Source organism: Nomascus leucogenys, chromosome 13 (genome assembly GCF_006542625.1).
Source record: "Nomascus leucogenys isolate Asia chromosome 13, Asia_NLE_v1, whole genome shotgun sequence".
NCBI lineage: Eukaryota > Metazoa > Chordata > Mammalia > Primates > Hylobatidae > Nomascus > Nomascus leucogenys.
Genome location: NC_044393.1, coordinates 19,615,218 through 19,635,704, shown reverse-complemented (window position 1 = coordinate 19,635,704; position 20,487 = coordinate 19,615,218). Strand labels below are relative to the sequence as shown.

Genomic DNA, 20,487 nt, shown 5'->3' with positions numbered 1-20,487 from the left:
GGCTGAGGACAGGGAGGGAGGAAGGAGGCCCAGGGATGGGGCCCGGTTATCAGTTAACCACATGAATGTTGCTTCCTTCCAAACCCACTGGCCTTCAGCCCCAAGCTCCCTCATCTTCCTCTCGGAAATACTCCTGTGACGAGCCAGTGGCCACCCATCATTGGGTGAACAAACACAATGCCACTCATGGTCTGTGATGAAGTAGAAAGTGCTCATTGTTAAGACAAAGCTCACCCACCACCGCTGCGTGGCCTTGAGCAAGTCCCTTTCGCCCTCTGAGACTCCACGAGGGGCCCCAGGTCTGGGCCCCAAGTCTATGGTTCAGTCTGTGGCCAGCTGCCACTCCCCTGACGGCCTCAGTGTTTCCGTCCACTAAATGGGTGGGTTAGCCAAGGCATCTTTTCCAGTCTTGAAGCTTTGTGGGTGCCTGATTTGATTAAGCCACAGTGGCCGGTGCCGAGTGCAGAGGGTGGTATGAGTGGCATTTTAGGAGCCCAAGGAAGAGAAAGGGAGGAGACCTACCTGGTATCTGCCGTTGGTATCAGCAAGCGTCAGATCCCAGCTCCAGGAAGAGGGCTGTCCTCTCAGATGGAAGGCAGGGGTCCAGTGGGGTGGCTGTGGCTGCAGGGATGGCCTGGCACAGCCTCTTGGTGGCCCGGACCCCCTGTCCCTGGACCTTGGAAGCCGCTAAAGGAAGCAGCAAGACCAGGCCAGCTGGTGGCTGCCTGGACTGGAGTTTGGTCAGTGGTTGGGGACCTATATTGTGAGATAGTTAGGACTTTGTCCACAAACTGGAATTTGAAATTTCAAAGGGGCAAAACTGAAGGGCCCTACCCCAGAGTAGAGATGGCTCTTGGCTTCTTTCCTCCACGACTTTTGTTCTTTGTCTTGATAAGTCCCAGTTTTCTCTGCACTGCTCCTGGAGTGGTGGGTGGGGAAGAGAAGATAGGAGATAGTGGTGTGGTGAGCACCAAGGGGAAGCGAAGATGCCGGGCAGCCCTGGGGTGGCCAGGCATGTGAAGGATGCCCCTGAACCTGCCTATGCCCCGGGATAAGGTGCTTTACTTCTCAGGTCCTTGAGTTCCCCTGCAAGACTGAGGCAGTGAAACCACCAGCTCCAGTGCCTTAGAATTCTGAAGTCCTTTCTGGGATTCTGGGAGTCATGATCCAGGCAGTGCATAGAGGGGTGAAGCCCTCAAGCTCTGGAGGCAGACTCGGGTTCAAACGACAGCCCCTCCCGTACGAGCTGTGTGGCTTCGGGCAAGTCACTTCACCTCTCTGAGCCTCAATTTTGTCATCTTTAAAATGGGGATGACAATAGCCCCTATCTCAATAGGCAGATAATATGAGAAGACGAGAAGGTTTTTAGTACCAGGGCTAGCACAAAATTTCTCTGTAAACATTAGACCTTATTATAATGTAAAAGAAAAACAATGTGGTTTGTAGTGGCAGCTGCCTTACCACCGTCCACAGCAGAGGCACAAGCTCCCTATACATGCCTCCCCGACTGCAGGCTGCCCAGGGCAATCCCTTCCTGTCTCAACTGGGTCTCTCGGTGGGCTCTGAGGTCCTCTGCTATCCCCTGGAATCTGCTGCCTCTTGAGCTGGGGCCTGACAGCAGGTGAGCAGAGGTAAAGAACGGCTGCTAAATTGATGGCATTGAGGCCAGTGCCTGTTCATGGCTGGGCGTGCGGTACCTGGAGCTGTCCTGAGCAGGGGTCCTGATTCCGACTGATTATGTGGTCAGTGTGTCATGGAGTCAATGACCAATGACAGTAATTGCTACTGTTGTACTGTGTGCCTACACCTGGTCATTTAATGCTTGAACCATCCCTACAAAGAAGGTATTAACCCAATTTTTCTGATGCTGAAACTAAGGCTGAGAAAGGTAGATGTTGAGGTCACAGAGTTTGGTACATTGGCACTGCCTGGATTTTAACCCAGATCTATCTGACCACAAGGTCTGTGGTTTATTCCCCTGAAGAGAGGTCAGGGGGAAGGGAGGCTAAGAACCTTATCTACTCCCTCATTTAATCTTCACGACAAACGACAAGTTAGACCCATTATACAGAAGGAGTAACCAAGGCTTCGAAATAAAAACTTGTCTTGTACAGACAGCTGGCCCTGGGCTTGGAGTATAAATAGTCACTGGTATACAGGCACCAGAGGCCAACACCCACAAGTTAACACCCACTCAGTCCACAGAAAGAAGCTTAATATTTTTTATAAGCATAGAAATAAAAACCAAACCAATACTGTGACGTTTGCTCTGTGACTTCCTGTATTTATTATGTGCTCATATGAAAGCATCTAAGCATTGTCAGGATAATGTTCTTCCTCATTGGAGGGCGTTATGAAGTTGCTTTTTTCCATTAGTTAAAAAAATTCCCTTGGAGAAAGGGAATGAAACTTTTTATAATTGATACATAATAATTGTACATATGTATGGAGCACATGTATTTTGATACATGCATACAATGCGAAGTATTTAGGATATCCATCACCTCAAACATTTATCATTTCTTTGTGTTGGGTACATTTCAGATCTTCTCTTCCAGCTATTTTGAAATATACAATAAATGATTGTTAACTATAATCGCCCTACTGTGCTATAAGAACTAGATCTTATTCCTTCTCTCACTTATTTTTGTACCCATGAACCAACGTCTCTTCATCCCTTGAATAAAACATTCTTTTTTTTTTTTTAAACAGAGTCTTGCTCTGTCACCCAGGTGCAGTGGCACAATCTTGGCTCACTGCAGCTTCCACCTCCCGGGTTCAAGCGATTCTCCTGCCTCAGCCTCCCAAGTAGCCTGGACTGCAGGGGCATGCCACCATGCCTGGCTAATTTTTGATTTTTGTATTTTTAGTAGAGACAGGGTTTCTCCATGTTGGCCAGGCTGGTCTTGAACTCCTGACCTCAGGTGATCCGCCTGCCTCGGCCTCCCAAGATGCTAGGATTACAGGTGTGAGCCACTGTGCCCAGCCTGAAACTTTCAAGATCTCAAGACACTGTACATTTAAAGCGCCCCAATGTCTTCCTTTTCCACTTCCCATTCTTTCTCCTTATCTAACATGAAGAACATTATATTAAATCTGATTTTTAAGGATTTTTTGTCTGTTATGTGTTAAGGGTTTGTTTGGTACCCCAGTGGAAACATTCTGCATTGCAGACCAAAGTGTGCTTATTTCAGGGGCATGGGATCATTGTGTTCCTAGCCATTGTCACAAAATACATAGAGTCATATTTAAAATGTAAAGTTGTAACATACATATGTTTAAAATGGAAATACAAAGCAAAAAGATGGATGTACGATGTTATGTGTATTCAGTTCTCTGTACTTGGTAAATGCAACTGACTTGTCTGTCTATTACTGAACTATAGGTGCAAGGACACATCGGTTACTTTGCATCTGTAATCCACAAAGATTCTGGGCAGCTGTATTATCATAGCTTGGTTTAAATAAACTATGTAGTAACAATGAACAACAAGAACAAAAGAAATAATAGCTTGCCTGAGGTCACAGAGCCAGCAGATCTTATTGGTGGTGCGTCATTTATATGAGGAATGTGTATCTAGAAGATATTGTTTGGCGTTGGCTAAGGGTGGAATGAATCATGTATGTAATAGATTATGCAATTTACAGTGATGAGTGGATAGATTTACTTATGGGGTAGGTTATAATGTGGTGGGATGTGAATCTAGAACGTGCCTCCTAGGCAGTCATGCAGATTTTGCATTTGGTAAGTCAGGTATGTCGTGGTTCGTGTATCTAATAGCTCTTCATTTGAAGGCTGTCCACCTAGTAGCTCTTGGATATAACGGGTCATGGCTGTGGCGTGGTGTGGTTGATCTTGGTTGATCATAGACCTTATTTAATTGAATCTAATATGTCATCTATAGAAAAATGTATTGTTATTTTTGTTGCCAATGAAATTCTGACATGACATTGATCACATTCCCCTTTAAGCAATGTGGAACTGTGCCTCAAAGTGGAAGAGGCCATGTATTGCTGGGTTGTGTAGGGAGTAGCTGTGCCTGTGGCCTGCCATAGGTGCCAGGCAGGTGGCAGAGGCCTGGGCTTGGCACCTGAGGGCTCCTCCTGGAGCTGCCCTCCACGTCTCTTCTGTGTTTGCCCCTTAGTCAGATCTTCCGTTTCTGCCCACCTCTGCACTGCCCCCAAGGCTGGTGGAGCCAGATCAGATATTCCTGGAGTAGGCATGGGAGGAACCCACCGGTATTTGGTCTGTTTCAGCCCCTTATCAAATCTCAAAGTGTGGGTTGCAGGGGGCTGCCTCTTGCTCCCTCCCTCAGAGTCTTGTCCTGGCCAACAGAAAACTGAGCCAGGATCATCTTTCCATTTTACAGAGGGAGAAACTGAAGCCCTGAGAAGAGACGATGTAAATAAAGTTATTGGAATAGTGACTGAGCTAGTTCCTAAACCCAGGTCTCCTGACACCAAATCTAGCCTCTCTTGTCCTCCACAACAGTTGCTCCCTCTCCCCTTTCCCTGCAGGCAATAGCACTCCCCATTCATCTCAGCTTCAGAGGTCAGATCAAGTGGGCAGAATAAAGCTAAGCAGGGCAGAGAAAGGGCTTCTAGCAGTGGGAAGAACATGGAGATGCCTCCTCATACCACTCAAACACACATGCCCTGACTCCCAATTTGCTCACTCATTAATTCGCCCACACATTCACTCATTCACTCACTCATTAATTCACTCACCCATTCACTCATTAATTCACCCACCTATTTGCTCACTTACTCAGTAATTTACCCTCTCATTCGTACATTCACTCACTCAATTCATGCATTCACTCAACTCACTCATTAATTTACCCTGTCTCTAATTCACTCACTCCTAATTCACCCACTCATCATTTCCCCCACACACTCACTCATTAATTGGTGCTCCCACTAATTCGCCCACTCTTGCTCACAGGTGTCACCGAGTCCCTCCAACCTGCCCTTCCAGCCAGCGGCGGACAGGCTCCCAGGTCTCCCAGGTCTCAGGCTTTCCTTCCTCTGCCCTCACTCTCTGCCTTCTCCATCAAGACTTTACTTCCCCAGATTGATTGGCAGCCCTTGAAAATGTCTGCACAGAAGGCAAGGAGGGCTGGAGGGAGTGAGAAGAACAGACACCATGAGCTTCAGACAGCCAGGACCAGCTGTGTAATTTTCAGGGCCCCGTCCAAAACAAAAATGCACAATCCCTTGTTCAAAAGTCATGATGAATTTTAAAACAACCACAACAGAGCACTGAACCGGGCACCAGAACTTTCTAAGGGTTGGGCTGCCTGTGACTGCACTGGCAATACCCCCACAAAGCCCACTCTGAAGGTAGGAGATGGGTGGAGAGAAACAGGGGGATGGAAAGGGGGATACAAAACAGGGAGAGGAAGGAGGAAGAGGATGGATGTCTACCAGGCCCCACTTGGTGCTTGATTTATGCCATCTCATTTCCTTCTCAAACCACATTTTGAGGTTGATTGTACATTTTACAGGGAAGGAAACTGAGGCTCAGAGAGGAGAATCATTTACCCAAGGTCCCAGTTAGTAGATGGTAGGCACCTGAATGTAAATCCAGGTCTCTGCCTGCTCTGGGAGGGGGTGGGGGTAAGGGAAACAGGAGAATGTGACGGGAAAATCCGAGATGGAGCCAGCCTGGGCCAGAAACACTGGGAGCTGTGGGAGCTGGTGAGGGGCAGGGTGGGATCATAGCGAGCAGTGGCGGGGAATTGGAGGTGAATCTGGCCCTCCCAAACTTCCAGTCCATTCTGCTCCCAGGGGAACCAGGAAACTGCAGGGGAACTGGAAGGGAGCTCCCAGAACAAGGATCCAGAAGATTGGCATCTGGGGCCTGGGATTTAGGTTTCTAAATCGTGGGCCATGGGGCAGCCTTATCTCTGCAAAAGCATTGATGGTAGAAGTCAATGATTTGGGAAGTTATTGAATTAGGGGATCTCAGAGGTAGGCTGTCAGTGCCTGATAGTATCAGTTAGAATGCCTGACTTGGGGTGACAATGGCTTGGAGGGGTGGGTGAGTCAAGGGTCAAATGAGTGCCCGTGAGTCATGATTCTTGCCTTGTACAATTGATAACTGAACATCGGTGAGTTAGGGCCCCAGCAGTTGTAATTAGCACCCCGGGTGTCAGCCAGAAACCAACAAACAGCCAAATCCCTGCAGCCCCGCCCAGCCTATCCACTGGCGGGGGACCGATTAACCATTAACCCCCACCCCTCCCCGGCAGAGCCTCCACCCCTTCACAGAGGCTAGGCCAAGACTCCCAGCAGATCTTCCCAGAGGACGGTTTGAAAGGAAGGCAGAGAGGGCACTGGGAGGAGGCAGTGGGAGGGCGGAGGGCGGGGGCCTTCGGGGTGGGGCCCAGGGCAGGGCAGGTGGCCGCGGCGTGGAGGCAGGGAGAATGCGACTCTCCAAAACCCTCGTCGACATGGACATGGCCGACTACAGTGCAGCACTGGACCCAGCCTACACCACCCTGGAATTTGAGAATGTGCAGGTGTTGACGATGGGCAATGGTAGGTGGGGGCAGGTGTGCCCAGGTGTGCCAGTGGGGGCAGGTGTGCCTGGGTCCAGGAGCAGATCTTTGGCACTCAACTCTGGGGTGGGAGGAGAATGATAGAAAATGGTAGGTTGGTCCTACAGTTTGCCAATGAAGCCCATGTGCCCAGGTACAGTGATCACAGGCATTCCGGGTGAAGGGAGGCCTGCAAGGGCCAATTTCCAGCCAAAGTCGATCCCGGCTATTCCTCCCAGGTCCTTCCAGTCCTCACTGCCTCACAGTGGCTCCGCTTGGCGCTTGGCATAGTGACATGATGGTGAGCTCCCCCTTGGTGCCCAGCTCCAGCGATTCAGCCCAGCACGGCCCCTTCGTGAACCCCTTGGGCCTAGGTTCAGAGACGGCAAGGGATGTTGTATCCCTGGAGATGGTGGTTGGAGACATAACTGCATTTCTCGGTGTCTTTGGGACTTTCCTAGGGAAATTGGCACTTAGGGAAAATGGAGCTCTCAGGGAAGTTTTGCTAACTATGAAGCCAACTCAGCACTGTGTGTGTGGTGTGTGCGTTCATATGTGATCGTGAGTTTCCATGTAGGTTGTATGGGTGGGGTGATGCCTTTAGGAACCCATTTGCATATGGGTGTTCATTTGTCTCTGTGTGTGAGTTTTGGGTCTATTTTCCTTTGTATTCATTAAGTGGGTCTGTATTTGTGTCTTAGGAGGTGCCCGTGTTGATCTTGCTTATGTATGTAAGTGACTATGTGTGTGTACGTGTGTCTGTGGATGTTTGTACATGTGTGCTGTGTGTGCGGGTCATAGAGCACATGTGTTTGTGCATGTGGACCTGTTGGAGTGCCCTGTTCTTCCTGCATCTTTATCCTGTATGGGCGTTTTGTCGTGTGCCCATATTTGTACCTGCTGTGTATATATGCAGTCCCCTGTACTGCGGGCGGGGGTCAGCGGTCTCTGGTGTGCACGATTGCACAGACCCAAGTGCAGGACTCTGTTGTTGCCACTCTCCAAGTGAGATCCACATCAGCAACATGTCCGTTTGTCTCTGAGCAGATTCTGTTGCCAGTGTGTCTCTCCAGATGGAGGCATCCCCTCCGACATCACTGGAGCATATCTGGAGGGGTGGACAGTTCTCCACAGGGAGGTAGGGGGAAAGAGGAGGCCTGGAAACCCCTCCTGGAGGGAAGAGCCCCATCGGTCCCAGGCCAGCCTCAGAGGAGAAGGGGCAGGCAGCTGGCTGAGGTCAGCCTGCCACCCTGCTTCCTTCTGTGTCTTGGAGCCACTCAGCCAGTATCAGGCTGCAGCTCCAGCTGAGGTCTGGAATCTTGTGGTCAGCTCAGCTAGAGCGAGGAGGCAGCTGCTGGGCACTGCCTGTTGTCAGCTCAGCAGGTGCTTGCCTGCCCCTGCTGTCCAGTCACTGTGTGACCTTGGGCATGTCACCTCCCCTCTCCTGGCTTCTGTGTCTTCTACAAAACGGGCTTCATTCCCCCAGGCCTGCTGGCTGGCTGGCTTTTAGGTCTGTCTGAGGACCACGCGAGGAGCACAAGGCAAAAACACACCAGAGATAGCAAACAAGTTGCTGCTGCACTAGGTGGAGTGTTGTGTGGCCCCACGAGGACCACGGCCCTTCCCTGGGCTGCTCCCTGCCCCCATCACTTTTTCCAAGCCCAGGAACTGTGTGCTCCTGAGGCAGAGGCCAAGCCCCTGAACTGGGAGTCCCAAAGACAAGACCATCTCCAGCTCTGGAACCAGAAAGATCTGGGCTCAAATCCGGCACAGATCCTTCCAACCTGTGTGAATGTGGCAAGGCAATTTCCTCTCTGAGCCTCAGTTTCCTCATCTATAAAATGGGAATAAATGATAGTGTCTGCTTCCCAGGGCTGGCCAGAGGATAAATAAGATAAGGTGCCTGGGTGCTTAGCCCTGGTAAAGGGCCTGGCCCCAACATGGGTCATCTCAAGGGCTCTGAGCATCTGTAAGCAGGGTCCCCACATTCCTCACTGGAGTCGGAAGGGGTCTGCATTGGGGTTATATGAAGTTATCCTCTGAAGTGTGTTGAGAACATCCTGGGCTGGTGGCTCAAAGGCTCCAAGGATATCCCCCCCCCACTCCCCACCCAAATGAAGCAGCAGCCCTGGGGGCTCCTTGTTCATTAGAGGCCCCAGCAGACACCTCAACACGTGCGGCACTGGCTGCAGTAGCCTAGCAAGCCTGGACCATAAACCTATGGCTCTGCTTCACAGCAAGCAGTGCGATGACACCAGGAAGCCACTTGTCCCCTCTAAGCCTCAGTGTCCTCACCTGCGGAATGGAGGTGCTCAGCTGACCGCAGAGGGGAGATGATGGAGCTGACAGCCCCCAGCTCATCCTGCCCCAGAGGTGGGAGCTACTTCCCCAGCCTCCTGCTGAATGGCCAGGAACTGTGGGGTCAGCTCTCCCCGGGGGTCGGGGGAGGAGAGACCGAGGGAGAAAGGGCACCCACGTGGCTTAACAATTATCCCCATCTCCGGGAATAATTCACCAAGTGGAGGGGGCCACACTTCTGGGGACACCTGGGAGTCTGCGGTGGCAGAAATGAGATGCGGCAGTGTCTGCTTGTGCAAGGAGCCTGGAAGTCCTCTGCTCCGAGAGTTTTCCTATGCAGCAAAGTTTTTATTTCATGAGCACTGATATAGTGTTCACTATGTGCCAAGCACTTCACATACACATATGAGAATTCACCGAATCCCCATAACAAACCTAGGGGAATATCACGTTCCCCATTTTACAAGTGAGGAAACAAAAGCATGGAGAAGTAAACGAACGCAACCAATGTCACACGGCTAAAAAGTCGGCAAGCTGGGATTGAACCCTGGGCAGAAGGACTTCAGAGGCTGTGCTGTTACCTACAATGCACGGCCCTCTCCGGGTCTTAACTGGATGCCCCTGAGGAATCCGAGGTCGGATTCAGGATTTCTATGAATACGCATGTGTGTGTGTGTATGTTTGTGCATGTGAGCATGTGTGTGTGGACTGTGTGTATGTGTATGTATATGAGTGGACTGTATATGTGCACACATCTGTATATGTGTGTGTTGATGTGTTTGTGTGCATGTGTGTGGACTGTGTGCAAGTGTGTGCGATGTGTGTGGACTGTGTGTGTGCGTGTGTGTGTGTGTGTGCACACGTGTGTGCATGTGTGTGGACTGTGTGCTTATGTGTGAAATCTGTATGTTCATGTGTGTACTGTGTGTATGTGTACACACGTGTGCATATATGTGTGTGTTTGTCGATGTGTATGTGTGCGTGTGTGTGAATTGTGTGTGTGTTTATGTGTGGTGTGGTGGTGTGGTGGTGGTGTGTGTGATGTGTGGTGTGTGTGCGGTGTGTGTGGACTGTGGTGGTGTGGTGTGGACTGTGTGGGTGTGTGTGCGTGTGTGGGGACTGTGTGGTGGTGGTGTGTGTGTGGCGTGTGTGGTGGTGGACTGTGTGGTGTGGTGTGTGGTGGCTGTGTGGACTGTGTGTGTGGACTGTGGTGTGTGCGTGTGTGGACTGTGTGGTGCGTGTGTGTGTGCGTGTGTGTGGGACTGTGTGGTGTGTGTGTGCGTGCTTGTGTGTGGCGTGTGTGCGTGTGTGTGGACTGTGTGGCACACACGCTTGCATTTACCCCGGGGCTGACCCATTGCATTTGTCATCTTCTTCAAAGGGGTCTATCTTTGCTGAAAGATTTGCTGACAAAAAAAGGGGGTTCAGCTGCTGCTATGTTTTTGAATTTGGAAACAATCAGACCAAACTGCTCCCTTTTATGGTTAGAGAAAGTGAGGCCCAGAAGAAATTGAAGCAAGGAAAAGGAAGTTGCCCAAGTTTACAGGCGAGTTAGTGGCAGCATCAGCACTAGTGCCCAGGACTCCTGGCACCAAGCCCGAGGTCCTCTTTCCACCTGCCTCTACGGCCCCCCTCACATTTGTGTAGATGCAGTAGCTTTTGCCTGTGGGATGGGAGGGATGGGAGATGTGTCCAGACCCTCCTAGGAGGCCACATGAGTGTGACTGTTCTCAACCCAAGTCTTTCTCGTTCCTCAGAGAATTTGCAGGCCCCCTGGGCACGCAAGCTGAGATCCACCCAGCCCTGGTCCCTTGGTAAGAACTGAGGGACAGGACCTGGTTCTGGGGAGAATGCAAGGAATGTTTCTCCCTTCCGCAGCCCCTTCCCCAGTTAGGAGGCAGACTCCCACCCCAGAAGGTGGCCAGGTTTTCATGCCTTCCTAGAGAAAGCTGGGGCTCATGGCCTCCACCACAGGGAGACGCAGACCCTCAGAAACAACTCTGTGAAGTCACAACCAGCCCCAGTTTACAGATGTGAAACTGAAGCTCCAAAAAGTCAGGAGGTCACTGAGTGGGGAGTTGATGGATGGGAACAACCCCCAGATCTGGCTGAGGCCGAAGCCCTGGAGAGATCCCCGCAAGGCTCCCTTAGATGTCTGACTTTCTGTTCTTCCTGAAGCCTCACTCCCTTCTCTCCTGGCACAGACACGTCCCCTTCAGAAGGCACCAACCTCAACGCGCCCAACAGCCTGGGTGTCAGCGCCCTGTGTGCCATCTGCGGGGACCGGGCCACAGGCAAACACTACGGCGCCTCGAGCTGTGACGGCTGCAAGGGCTTCTTCCGGAGGAGCGTGCGGAAGAACCACATGTACTCCTGCAGGTGAGGAGCCTCAATTTCTTCAGCTGGGAAATGGGCACACTTGGGCTCATGGCCCCAAGGTCTGTCTTCTCCCTGAGTGAGTGGGTCCCAGAGACAGCTGCCCTTCAGGGCCTTCAAGGCTCTTCTGGTTTTGTAGGCTTTGTGAATCCAAGAAGAGCATCTATTCTAGGAACCACATTTACTGATCATCAAGCTACTGGCTGCTGTTTTTTGAGCTCTTATCATATGCCAGGCACCATACTAAGTCTTTGTGTGTATTTAACCATCCCCTTGAGCCCATTGTTCTTTTTCCCATTCCATGAGGCCTCTTCTGAAGCCTCAGTAGATGAGCCCGTCTTCCAGTCTGGTGCTTTTTTTGGGACAAATAGGAGATTGACCCCAGGCCATTCCACCTACCCCAAGGGCTTCCACCAACCCCAAAGTCTTCCCAAGGCCTTGGAGAGCCCTCTTTCGAAAGCATCTCCTGTTCTGGGTAACGACAACAATAAAATCATAGCAGCTGTCAATTGTGAGCACTTGCCATGTACAAAGACTGTGCCCCATTGGTGCATGACTTCATTTCACCTGTCAACTCCCCTGTGAGATGGTTACTGTTGTTATTCCCATTTTATAGAGGAGGAAGCTGTGGCTTGGAGGGGTAGGCATTTGCCCAAGGTCAACCAGCTTGAATCACTGGCAGAGCTAGGGTTAACACTCACGGCCCCACCCATCACCGCGGTGTGGCACTGCCTCTACTTCCTATCCCTCTCCAGAGAGAGGCTTATGTGAACCAAGTATTAACTCTGAGCCATAACCAGGAGCCTGCTATGGGTTCTGAGCTTTTATAGGATGTGGTGGAAATAGCAGGGCTCTGGTACTCGAGAGGTCGAAGTTCCCAACTCAGCTCTAACACCAACCAGCAGAGTGACCCAGGACCACATGTTGCCTCTCTGAGCCTCAGTTTCCCCATGTTTAGCAAGACAGGACTGGGCTCTTAGAGAGTTCATAGCACTTCTCCAGCTCCTGGTGGGTTCAAGAGAGAAGTGCTGGGATGAAGAGATGAGAGCACTGAGGTTGGGGGGCCAACTGGATAGCCAGGGCCCTAGCTCTGTCCTAAGAGGAGGAAGTTGTGTCTTCTCCATCCAACCATCCAAAGCCCTCCCCAGATTTAGCCGGCAGTGCGTGGTGGACAAAGACAAGAGGAACCAGTGCCGCTACTGCAGGCTCAAGAAATGCTTCCGGGCTGGCATGAAGAAGGAAGGTGAGCCTCGGCCCTCCCCGCCCCACCACTGCCCCACCTGCACCCACAGCTCCCCGACAGTCATTTACAACTGTAGCCACACTTTATGACTCAGTGGCAGGCCCCAGGGTGACTGGCTAATGGCTGAGAAGAGGGAGGGCCTGGAAGTCTGACCATAGGGAGCGGCTGGGCTTGGTCTTGAGAAAGATTCAGAGAGATAAGCTCCCACTCTTGGCTCCTCAGGCTCCCAGCAACCACCACCCCTGCCTGCCTGTCTGCGCCACCACAAAGCAGCCACGTTGGGTGTGTGTGTGTGTCTGTGTGTGTGTGTGTGTATTTAATATAATATTTCGAACATTAGGACAAGCATAGAGAATGACATTGCAAACATCTGAGTTCTCACTACCACAACTTTACAAAGGGGACAGCCAGGGGAGCCCGATGCCTGAGATTCCAGTCCCAGGGACAAATGCCCCAGTTTCCTTAGTATTCGTTCGTGGGTATCAGGTGATCTCCAAAGTCTTCACATTCTAGAAAATGGGAACAAGACCCCAGACCCATGCTGGACAAAGGAGGAGAAGACCAGAGCACATTTATTAAGGTCTTGCCAGGCCTCCTGCTACCAGCAGGGATCAGTCACTGGGCTGGGCTTTTTCCACACTTCAATGGGTTGGGTTCGTTTCATTTTCATGACAACCCTATATGGGAAAATGTCGTGAAAATGAAATGAGCCCAGCCCATTGAACCTATTACAATTCCTCCCTTTTTGTGGATGAAGGAACTGAGGCCCACAATGGTTAAGCAACTTGCCGAGGGCCCCACAACTGATCCTTGGAAGATCTGAGGTCCCAGAGCTTCTGCTGTTTGGACCACACTTCAGCACTGTCTATTATTTTATGTTCTCCAGATACCAGGGACATTTAAAATTGTTTTTAGCCCAAGCAAGGCAAGCAAAAATCTTTTAACTGCTTTAAAGTAACTTGAGGCCAGGCGCAGTGGCTCACGCCAGTAATCCCAGCACTTTGGGAGGCCGAGGCGGGCAAATCATTTGAGGTCAAGAGTTTGAGACCATCCTGACCAACATGGTAAAACCCCGTCTCTACTAAAAATACAAAAAAATTAGCTGGGCTTGGTGGTGCGTGCCTGTAGTCCCAGCTACTCGGGAGGCTGAGGCAGGAGAATCATTTGAACCCAGGAGGAGGCGGTTGCAGTGAGCCGAGATCATGCCACTGCACTCCAGACTGGGCAAGACAGCGAGACTCTCTCTCAAAAAATAAAAAAGTAACTTGAGCTGATTTTCGAATCTCTTCATTTCCTGCTCCTCTAAACTCAACCTTTCCCAGCTCTGCGACTAGTCCCAGACTTTCCCTTCTAGCCCACAGTTGTGCGGTAACAGCCAAACCTTGGTCTACTCCTGCTAGTTCAGTAGAAACACCTCTGACCCCCATCACCCCAGCACACCCCAGCTTGCTCTGGGGCCCACTGAGAAGGAGGGGAGGGGAGGCTTTGGTAGATGCTCTTTCCCCTGTATCTGCTCCTGGCCCCCTGTTTTCTCTGCCACCTCCCTTGGAAATATCTTCTATGTCTCATCCTTATGGGACCTTAGTCTGAGCTCATGAGCTGTCTTGGAAAATCTGGGCTCGCTGATCCCGATGCAGGAGTAGGTGGTCCCCAAGGCCTGCTCTGAACGCTGCAATTCTAACATCCAGACATCAGTGGTTCTCCAAGGGCAAGAGGGGCTTTTTCAAGCTGCAAATACTCCTTCCCTCCTCTCCCAAACCCAGTTTTCAATGGGATTGAGCCTGTCTCATCCACTTCAACTTCCATTTTGTGGACTGAGAAAGGTTATGAATGGGAACCTGATGCACGTGCGAACAGTTGGAGGCAAGAAAAAGATTGAGAACTACAGTCTAAGGTTCCAACATTTCTGTGATTGTATTAGTCAGTGATTCCGTTATCCCAAAAGCCTAAGATTGTAGGCACTCTGATTGCTCATAGGTGTCATCCAGAGGGCACTGTGTTGGAGAGAACGGCTCTCTCACAGTGAAAGTTCAGGTCTGTGACAGGCAGATGGGAGAGGGGTTGGCAGCCCTCCTGAGTGGACGGCTACCCACCTCCACTGCATGTGGCCTGGTCCTGCGTGTGGTCAGTTGTTATAAATGTGTTTTATTAGACATCCAGAGTCATTTTCTCTTGTGTAATTTAGGGACATTTCTCTGTCTTCTGGGCTCTAGTTTTCCCATCTATAAAATGAGGACACTGGATAATGAACCCTTCAGCCCTATGAGTCTCACTCCTCACTCCCTGACCTACCTGCACAAGTCACACTGCCCACTAGGATGGGTGTGTTTGTTCCCTGGTCCCCTCTTTTTTTTTGATGGAATTTCGCTCTTGTTGCCCAGGCTAGAGTGCAATGGCACGATCTCGGCTCACTGCAATCTCCACCTCCTGGGTTCGAGTGATTCTCCTGCCTCAGCCTCCCAAGTAGCTGGGATTATAGGCGTGTGCCACCACACCTGGCTAATTTCATATTTTTAGTAGAGATGGGGTTTCACCATATTGGCCAGGCTGGTCTCGAAGCCCTGACCTCAGGTGATCCGCCTCAGCCTCCCAAAGTGCTGGGATTACAGACGTGAGCCACTGCGCCCAGCCCCTGGCCCTCTCTTGAGCTGCTGCAAAGCCAGCAAACCCCTTACTAGGCTCCTGGAAGGGGGATGAGAGCCCCAGACCATTCAGCCTTAGCTCAGCCTTGAAAATAGCTGCTTGCTTCCTAGCCCAGGAAAATGGACATGCTGCCTGGAGGATAGGAGAGTAGGCTGATGGCAAGTGAGCGTGGATTAGTCGATGCTAGTGCTTGTTTACATGCCTGGGTTACCTGGAAGATCATTACACATGCAGTCACTTGGTTGTTTTGAGAACGGGCCAGAGTGACAAAGTGTTCAGTTGCCACTGGGGTCAAGCCATAGGAAATAAGGGTATTCCTAGCTGTGCCTGTCTTCTAGGCCCCCCTACCCCTCCTCAGCCTGCTGGGAAGCTCCCAAAGCCAAAAGAAGGTCTCAGTGGAAGTCGCACTGGCCAGGAGAGTTGGGACAAGCTTTTATTTCTTTTTCTGGATGACCTTAGGAGAATTTGAAGACTGAAACCCTAAAATAGTCCCTGAGAACCAGAAAGTGTGAGCTGGAGAGGTAGGATTTCGAGACCAGCTGAGTCTATAAGAGGTCATCAAATCTACCTGCTCCCCTCTTTACGGAAGAGGACACTGAGGCTAGACAGGTGATGTGATGGGTCAGGGGTGGAGTCAGGTCTAGAACTCAGGCTCCCCAGAGCTGAGCAGACACCAAGCTTCCTGGAGTGAAACTTGCAGTGATCAGTTTGGGAGGCACATTTCTTGATCTAGATGGCTGAAACTTTCTCTCGACCACAGAGAGGGGCTTCAGGTCTCATGGGCCTATAAGTCTCCGCCACAGTATAGCCCACCGTGGCTGGAAGGGGCTCCCTGGAGGGACAAAGAATCCAGGGAGAACCCTGGGGGTCAATGGGCCAACAGCAGGCCAAGAATTCTTTCCTGTAACCCAAAGCCAGGGAGACAGACACCTGCCTGGGCCTCAGCTGTCAGGCCCAGGACAAATATCCGGCTCCTGGCATCAAAAATCCAGCCCAGAAAGCGGACCCAGGATTGCAGGAGGTGAGCGTAGGTGATGGGCCAGGGGCCATCTGATGGGACCTTCCTCGGAAGCCCCTGCCCTGCTCCCCACAGCCCCCTACCCAGGAGTTCTCTGAGAAGACAGGCTCATCACCTCTCCGCCTCTGCCCGGGTCAGTTAATATTCAATAGAAGTTACATTAGGTCCCCGACCCTGCTAATACTGAGCAAACATTTGGAAAACATCATTCCGTGACTGAGCTCGCGCCGGGCACTGATAACGCCCGCCTAACCTTGAGGAGCCCTATCCGCAGCTGCTGACAGCAGCCCTTTCATTCCGCCCGCCGGCCACTCGGCGCCCTGGTGGGTGGGTGCGGGTGCTGGCAGGAGGCTGCCGTGGGAGGGGTGTGGGCGGGTGGGGCGGGTGGGGCGGACGGCCCGGGCAGGGAAGCCATGCTCTGAGCTGGCCCCGTCCACGTGGTGGGTCTGAGAGGAGGTTGCTTGCCTCCGGACTTCTGTTCTATCCACTGACTCCCCGGCTCAGTGCAAAGGATTTGACTTTTATTCTCTGATTTTAACAATGTGTCAACATCAAGAGAAAGTTGAATAGCTGGGGTGTCAATGTTCCCTGGAGAAATAGGGTTCTTATAAGAATTAGAGTTTATGACCAGGTGTGGTGCCTCGCACCTGTAATGCCAGTATTTTGTGAGGCTGAGTGGATCACTTAAAGCCAGGTTTTTGAGACCAGCCTGGGCAACCTAATGAGACCCCGTCTCTCAAAAAAAAAAAAAAAAAAAAAAAAAAATCAGCCAGGCATGGTGGCACATGCCTATAATCCCAGCTATTCGGGAGGCTGAGGCAGGAGGATCGCTTGAGCCCAGGAGGTTGAGGCTGCAGTGAGCTATGATTGTGCCACTGCACTCCAGCCTGGGCAACAGCATGAGACCCCATCTCGAAAAAAAAAGAAGAAGAATTAGAGCTTGTCTCCTCCAATGCCTTCTTTCTCTCACTGCACAAATATTTATTGAGTACCTACTGTAAACCAGGCTCTGTTCTGGTGGCTGGGACTACAGGAGTGAACTAGAGGAATGGAGTTTTGGCCTTCTGAAGCTTTCCTTCTCAGAGAGAGACAGATAGTAAAGGAAGTAACAAATAATTCTACAGTAAGTGCCTTGAAGAAAAATAAAGCATGTGGGGCAGGGCCAGGGTGGGGGTCATGCTGTGTTAGACAGGGTGGCTGGAGAGGGTGTCTGAAAGGCGATATTTGTGCAGAGGCAGGAGTGAAATGAAGATGCTGCTGCACTGTGCGGGACAAGGAACCCCAGGCAGTGACCACAGCAGCCCACAAGTGTGCGGATGCATCCAGGTGGGGAGGTGGGTTTTCGCGGACAGAGTGGGTACGGGGAAGCCGGTAAAAGGTGCGATCTGAGAGGAGAGGAAGGGCCTTGGGGACTTGTGAGGTTGGAAGGCACTGGTTTTGAGCAGCAGCAGACATGACTTGAACGGATCCCTCTGTCTCTGAGAGGAACACAGACTGCAGGCGCAAGGCAGAAGCAGAGCCCAGGAGGAGGCTGGTCTAACCTAGGAGAGACAGCGGGCCTGGGAGCAGGGAGGGAGCAGCGGGTCTGTTTGTCAGGATCACGACAGCACTGAGGTGTGAGGGGAAGCCAAGGAAGGTGGCCAGGCTTGATGCCAGTCCCTGAGACAAGAAAGAGTGCAGGGAGCCGGCTGGCAGGGAAATGCCTACGGGTAGGGAAACTGAGCCCCAGAGAGAGACTGCGATTGCCACCAGCACACAGAGTGGCAGGTTCCAGACAGGAAGCCGGGTCACGTGCAGCTTCATCCTCCCTCCTTTCCGAATCAGCCAAGCCTCATTCCACAGTGAGGCCTCTTGGACTCCAAGGGCTATCCCATCCACTGTCGGGATGGTGGAAGGATCATCTTCTGTCTCAGGCCAGGACTGACCCAGAAAGGGTTGGGCAGTGGAGCCTGGGGCCCCGGTGGGCGGAGGCTCCAGATCCCTCAGTGCCTGGAGCAGAGCAGCAGTGGGAGGGAGGCAGACAGCGCCTGGCCTTGCTGACGCTGAGGTTAGTCTGGAGTACATGCAGCTCCTGCTGATGGACAAAACCATCAAGGCAGTTGGAGCCCCCAGATTCCCTTGTTCAGGAATCCCCAGGCCATCTCCGTGTCACCCAGAGTGATTTGTTTTGCTTGCTTTACTCACTTTCATTTGGAAAGAAAGGGACCCTTTTGTAGACCAGAGCTTGAACATCTTTAATCTAGTCAGATCCCCTCCTCAATGCTCAAGACCCATTTTAAGCCCATAGCCGAGTCTTCACTGTCTTGCATGCCCCTGGTGATGGATGGATCACTCCTATGGCCTCTCCATTGTGATGGGGGTAGTTCTGATATGTGGAAAGTTCTTCCACCAGCTGAGTTAGAGGCCATCTCCCCTCATTTTACATGCTGATGTGGGCCTGTTCTCTGGACGCCCCCCACCTCCTGCTCCCACTCCTCATCAGTCACAGACACCCCCACCCCCTCACTCCATCCCTGCTCTCCCTCCTCACTACTCTGTGCCTCCTCACAGCCGTCCAAAATGAGCGGGACCGGATCAGCACTCGAAGGTCAAGCTATGAGGACAGCAGCCTGCCCTCCATCAACGCGCTCCTGCAGGCGGAGGTCCTGTCCCGACAGGTACCCGGGTGATCCTGCCACCCACCCAGGGATCCCCCACACTACAGAGGAGCTCACCTCCTCCACCTCCCTTCTCCCCAGCCAGCCCTGGAGCAGCTGATGGGAGGAGCCTCAGATATTACAGAAGGGACACTGAGTCCAGTGTCACATGGCCCAGTTAGCAGCAAGGGCAGAAATTGAACCTGGTGCCCTGGGGTACTTTCTAATTCATCCTACTGCCTGCATCCCACAAGCCAAGCAGAGTCTTCGCCTTCACTGAGGGCCTGCAATCAGCTCAGCCCCGAGAGAACAGAACAGTGGCTCAGTGGACAGAGGTGGCAGAGTGCGGTCCAGCCCATCCCTTGCTGAGTGACCTTGGGCAAGTCACAGCACCTCTCTGAGCCATGGCTGCCTCATTGTCAGAAAAGGATGATGATTTTTTGCCCTGCTTCTCTTCTAAGGCCGACAGACTCCTTGGGGCTCTAAAGCTGGTAGAGGAGGAGGCAGGGGGCAGGTAACAGGTGAAGACCCAGAGGGAGCCCTTCTCCCTCATCCCTGCCTCCTCCCTCCCTCCGTTTTTCCCCTGAGCTTCCTTCAGAGCTGGAGGGCACCCACTATCCAGCCCCCTCCCCGCATCTGATTCCAGGGAGGGGGCTCTGTGCAGAGGACAGAGAGTGAAGGAGGCCCGGACATCTCCAGCATTTTCTTCCCTATATTTCTCGAAGATCACCTCCCCTGTCTCTGGGATCAACGGCGACATTCGGGCGAAGAAGATCGCCAGCATCGCAGACGTGTGCGAGTCCATGAAGGAGCAGCTGCTGGTTCTCGTTGAGTGGGCCAAGTACATCCCGGCTTTCTGCGAGCTCCCCCTGGACGACCAGGTGAGGATGGGCGTGGATTTTGGGCAGTAGTGGGCACTAGACAGGGCAGCCAGGGGGCTGCTGGCCCACTTGGGATATAGCCGTGGACTGGCTTGATTTTATTTTATTTAACAAAATATGTAGCGCACACACGTGTCTGAAACTTTAAATCACCTTACAAATATTAACTCAGTTAGCTCCTCCAGCAACTCTATGAGGTAGGTACTAAGGTACTGTTATTACTGCCATCTCATAGGTGAGGAAATTGGGGCACAGAGAAGTTAAGTAACCTGCTCAAGGTCACATAGCTACCATCCAGCATAGCTGGGATTAGAACCTGGCAGGGAAGCTCCAAAGTCCAAGTTCCTAACCATTGTACCTGCAGCTCTCCCAGGGGGATGTTGACAGGGACCCTAGGACAGGGATCAGGAGATTTTGGCTTAAGCTATGGCTCTAAGACTGGTTGTCTGCCTAATCCTGGGCAAATGAGTTCCTCTCTCTGAGCCTCAGTGTTCTCTTATCTGTAAAGTGGAAATGATAATATCCACTTCAGAGTGTGGTTGGGAGGATTGAAGACATTAGTGTCTGAAAAGTGCAAAAATCAGGTGATGGGGCAAGCTGCACAGTGGCCAGACCAGAGCTGGTCTCCCTAAACATTAGTTTCTTCCTTGTTTCCCACCAAAACAATTGAACTCAGCATCGTGTTTCCCACCAAAACAATTGAACTCAGCATCATATTTCCCACCGTACATTTTTTTGGAATACTAAAATGTCCCTAGGGGGAAGAAAGGGTTGAAGGAAGGTGGCGTGTGTCTGAGAACAGATGAATTTTGGAGATGCCACCCATGAAGCTCCTGCCCAGAGCACCCCTG

The 20,487-nt window shown here is 51.7% G+C and overlaps 1 protein-coding gene across 9 annotated transcripts in view; it reads left to right on the top strand.

Moving 5' to 3' along the window:
* HNF4A (hepatocyte nuclear factor 4 alpha) overlaps positions 1–20,487 on the top strand; it is a 79,114-nt gene that overhangs the window by 39,701 nt on the left and 18,926 nt on the right. For 4 of the 9 annotated variants that reach the window (XM_030825511.1, XM_030825510.1, XM_030825508.1 and 1 more), the window contains 4 exons: positions 11,044–11,218; positions 12,364–12,458; positions 18,670–18,776; positions 19,481–19,636. In XM_030825511.1, coding sequence (XP_030681371.1) covers positions 11,044–11,218; positions 12,364–12,458; positions 18,670–18,776; positions 19,481–19,636 — 533 coding nt within the window. Of the gene's footprint in view, positions 1–6,294; positions 6,557–6,780; positions 6,843–7,588; positions 7,680–11,043; positions 11,219–12,363; positions 12,459–18,669; positions 18,777–19,480; positions 19,637–20,487 lie in introns of those variants that run through there. The other 5 variants (XM_030825503.1, XM_030825506.1, XM_030825504.1 and 2 more) reach the window with 5 other exon arrangements.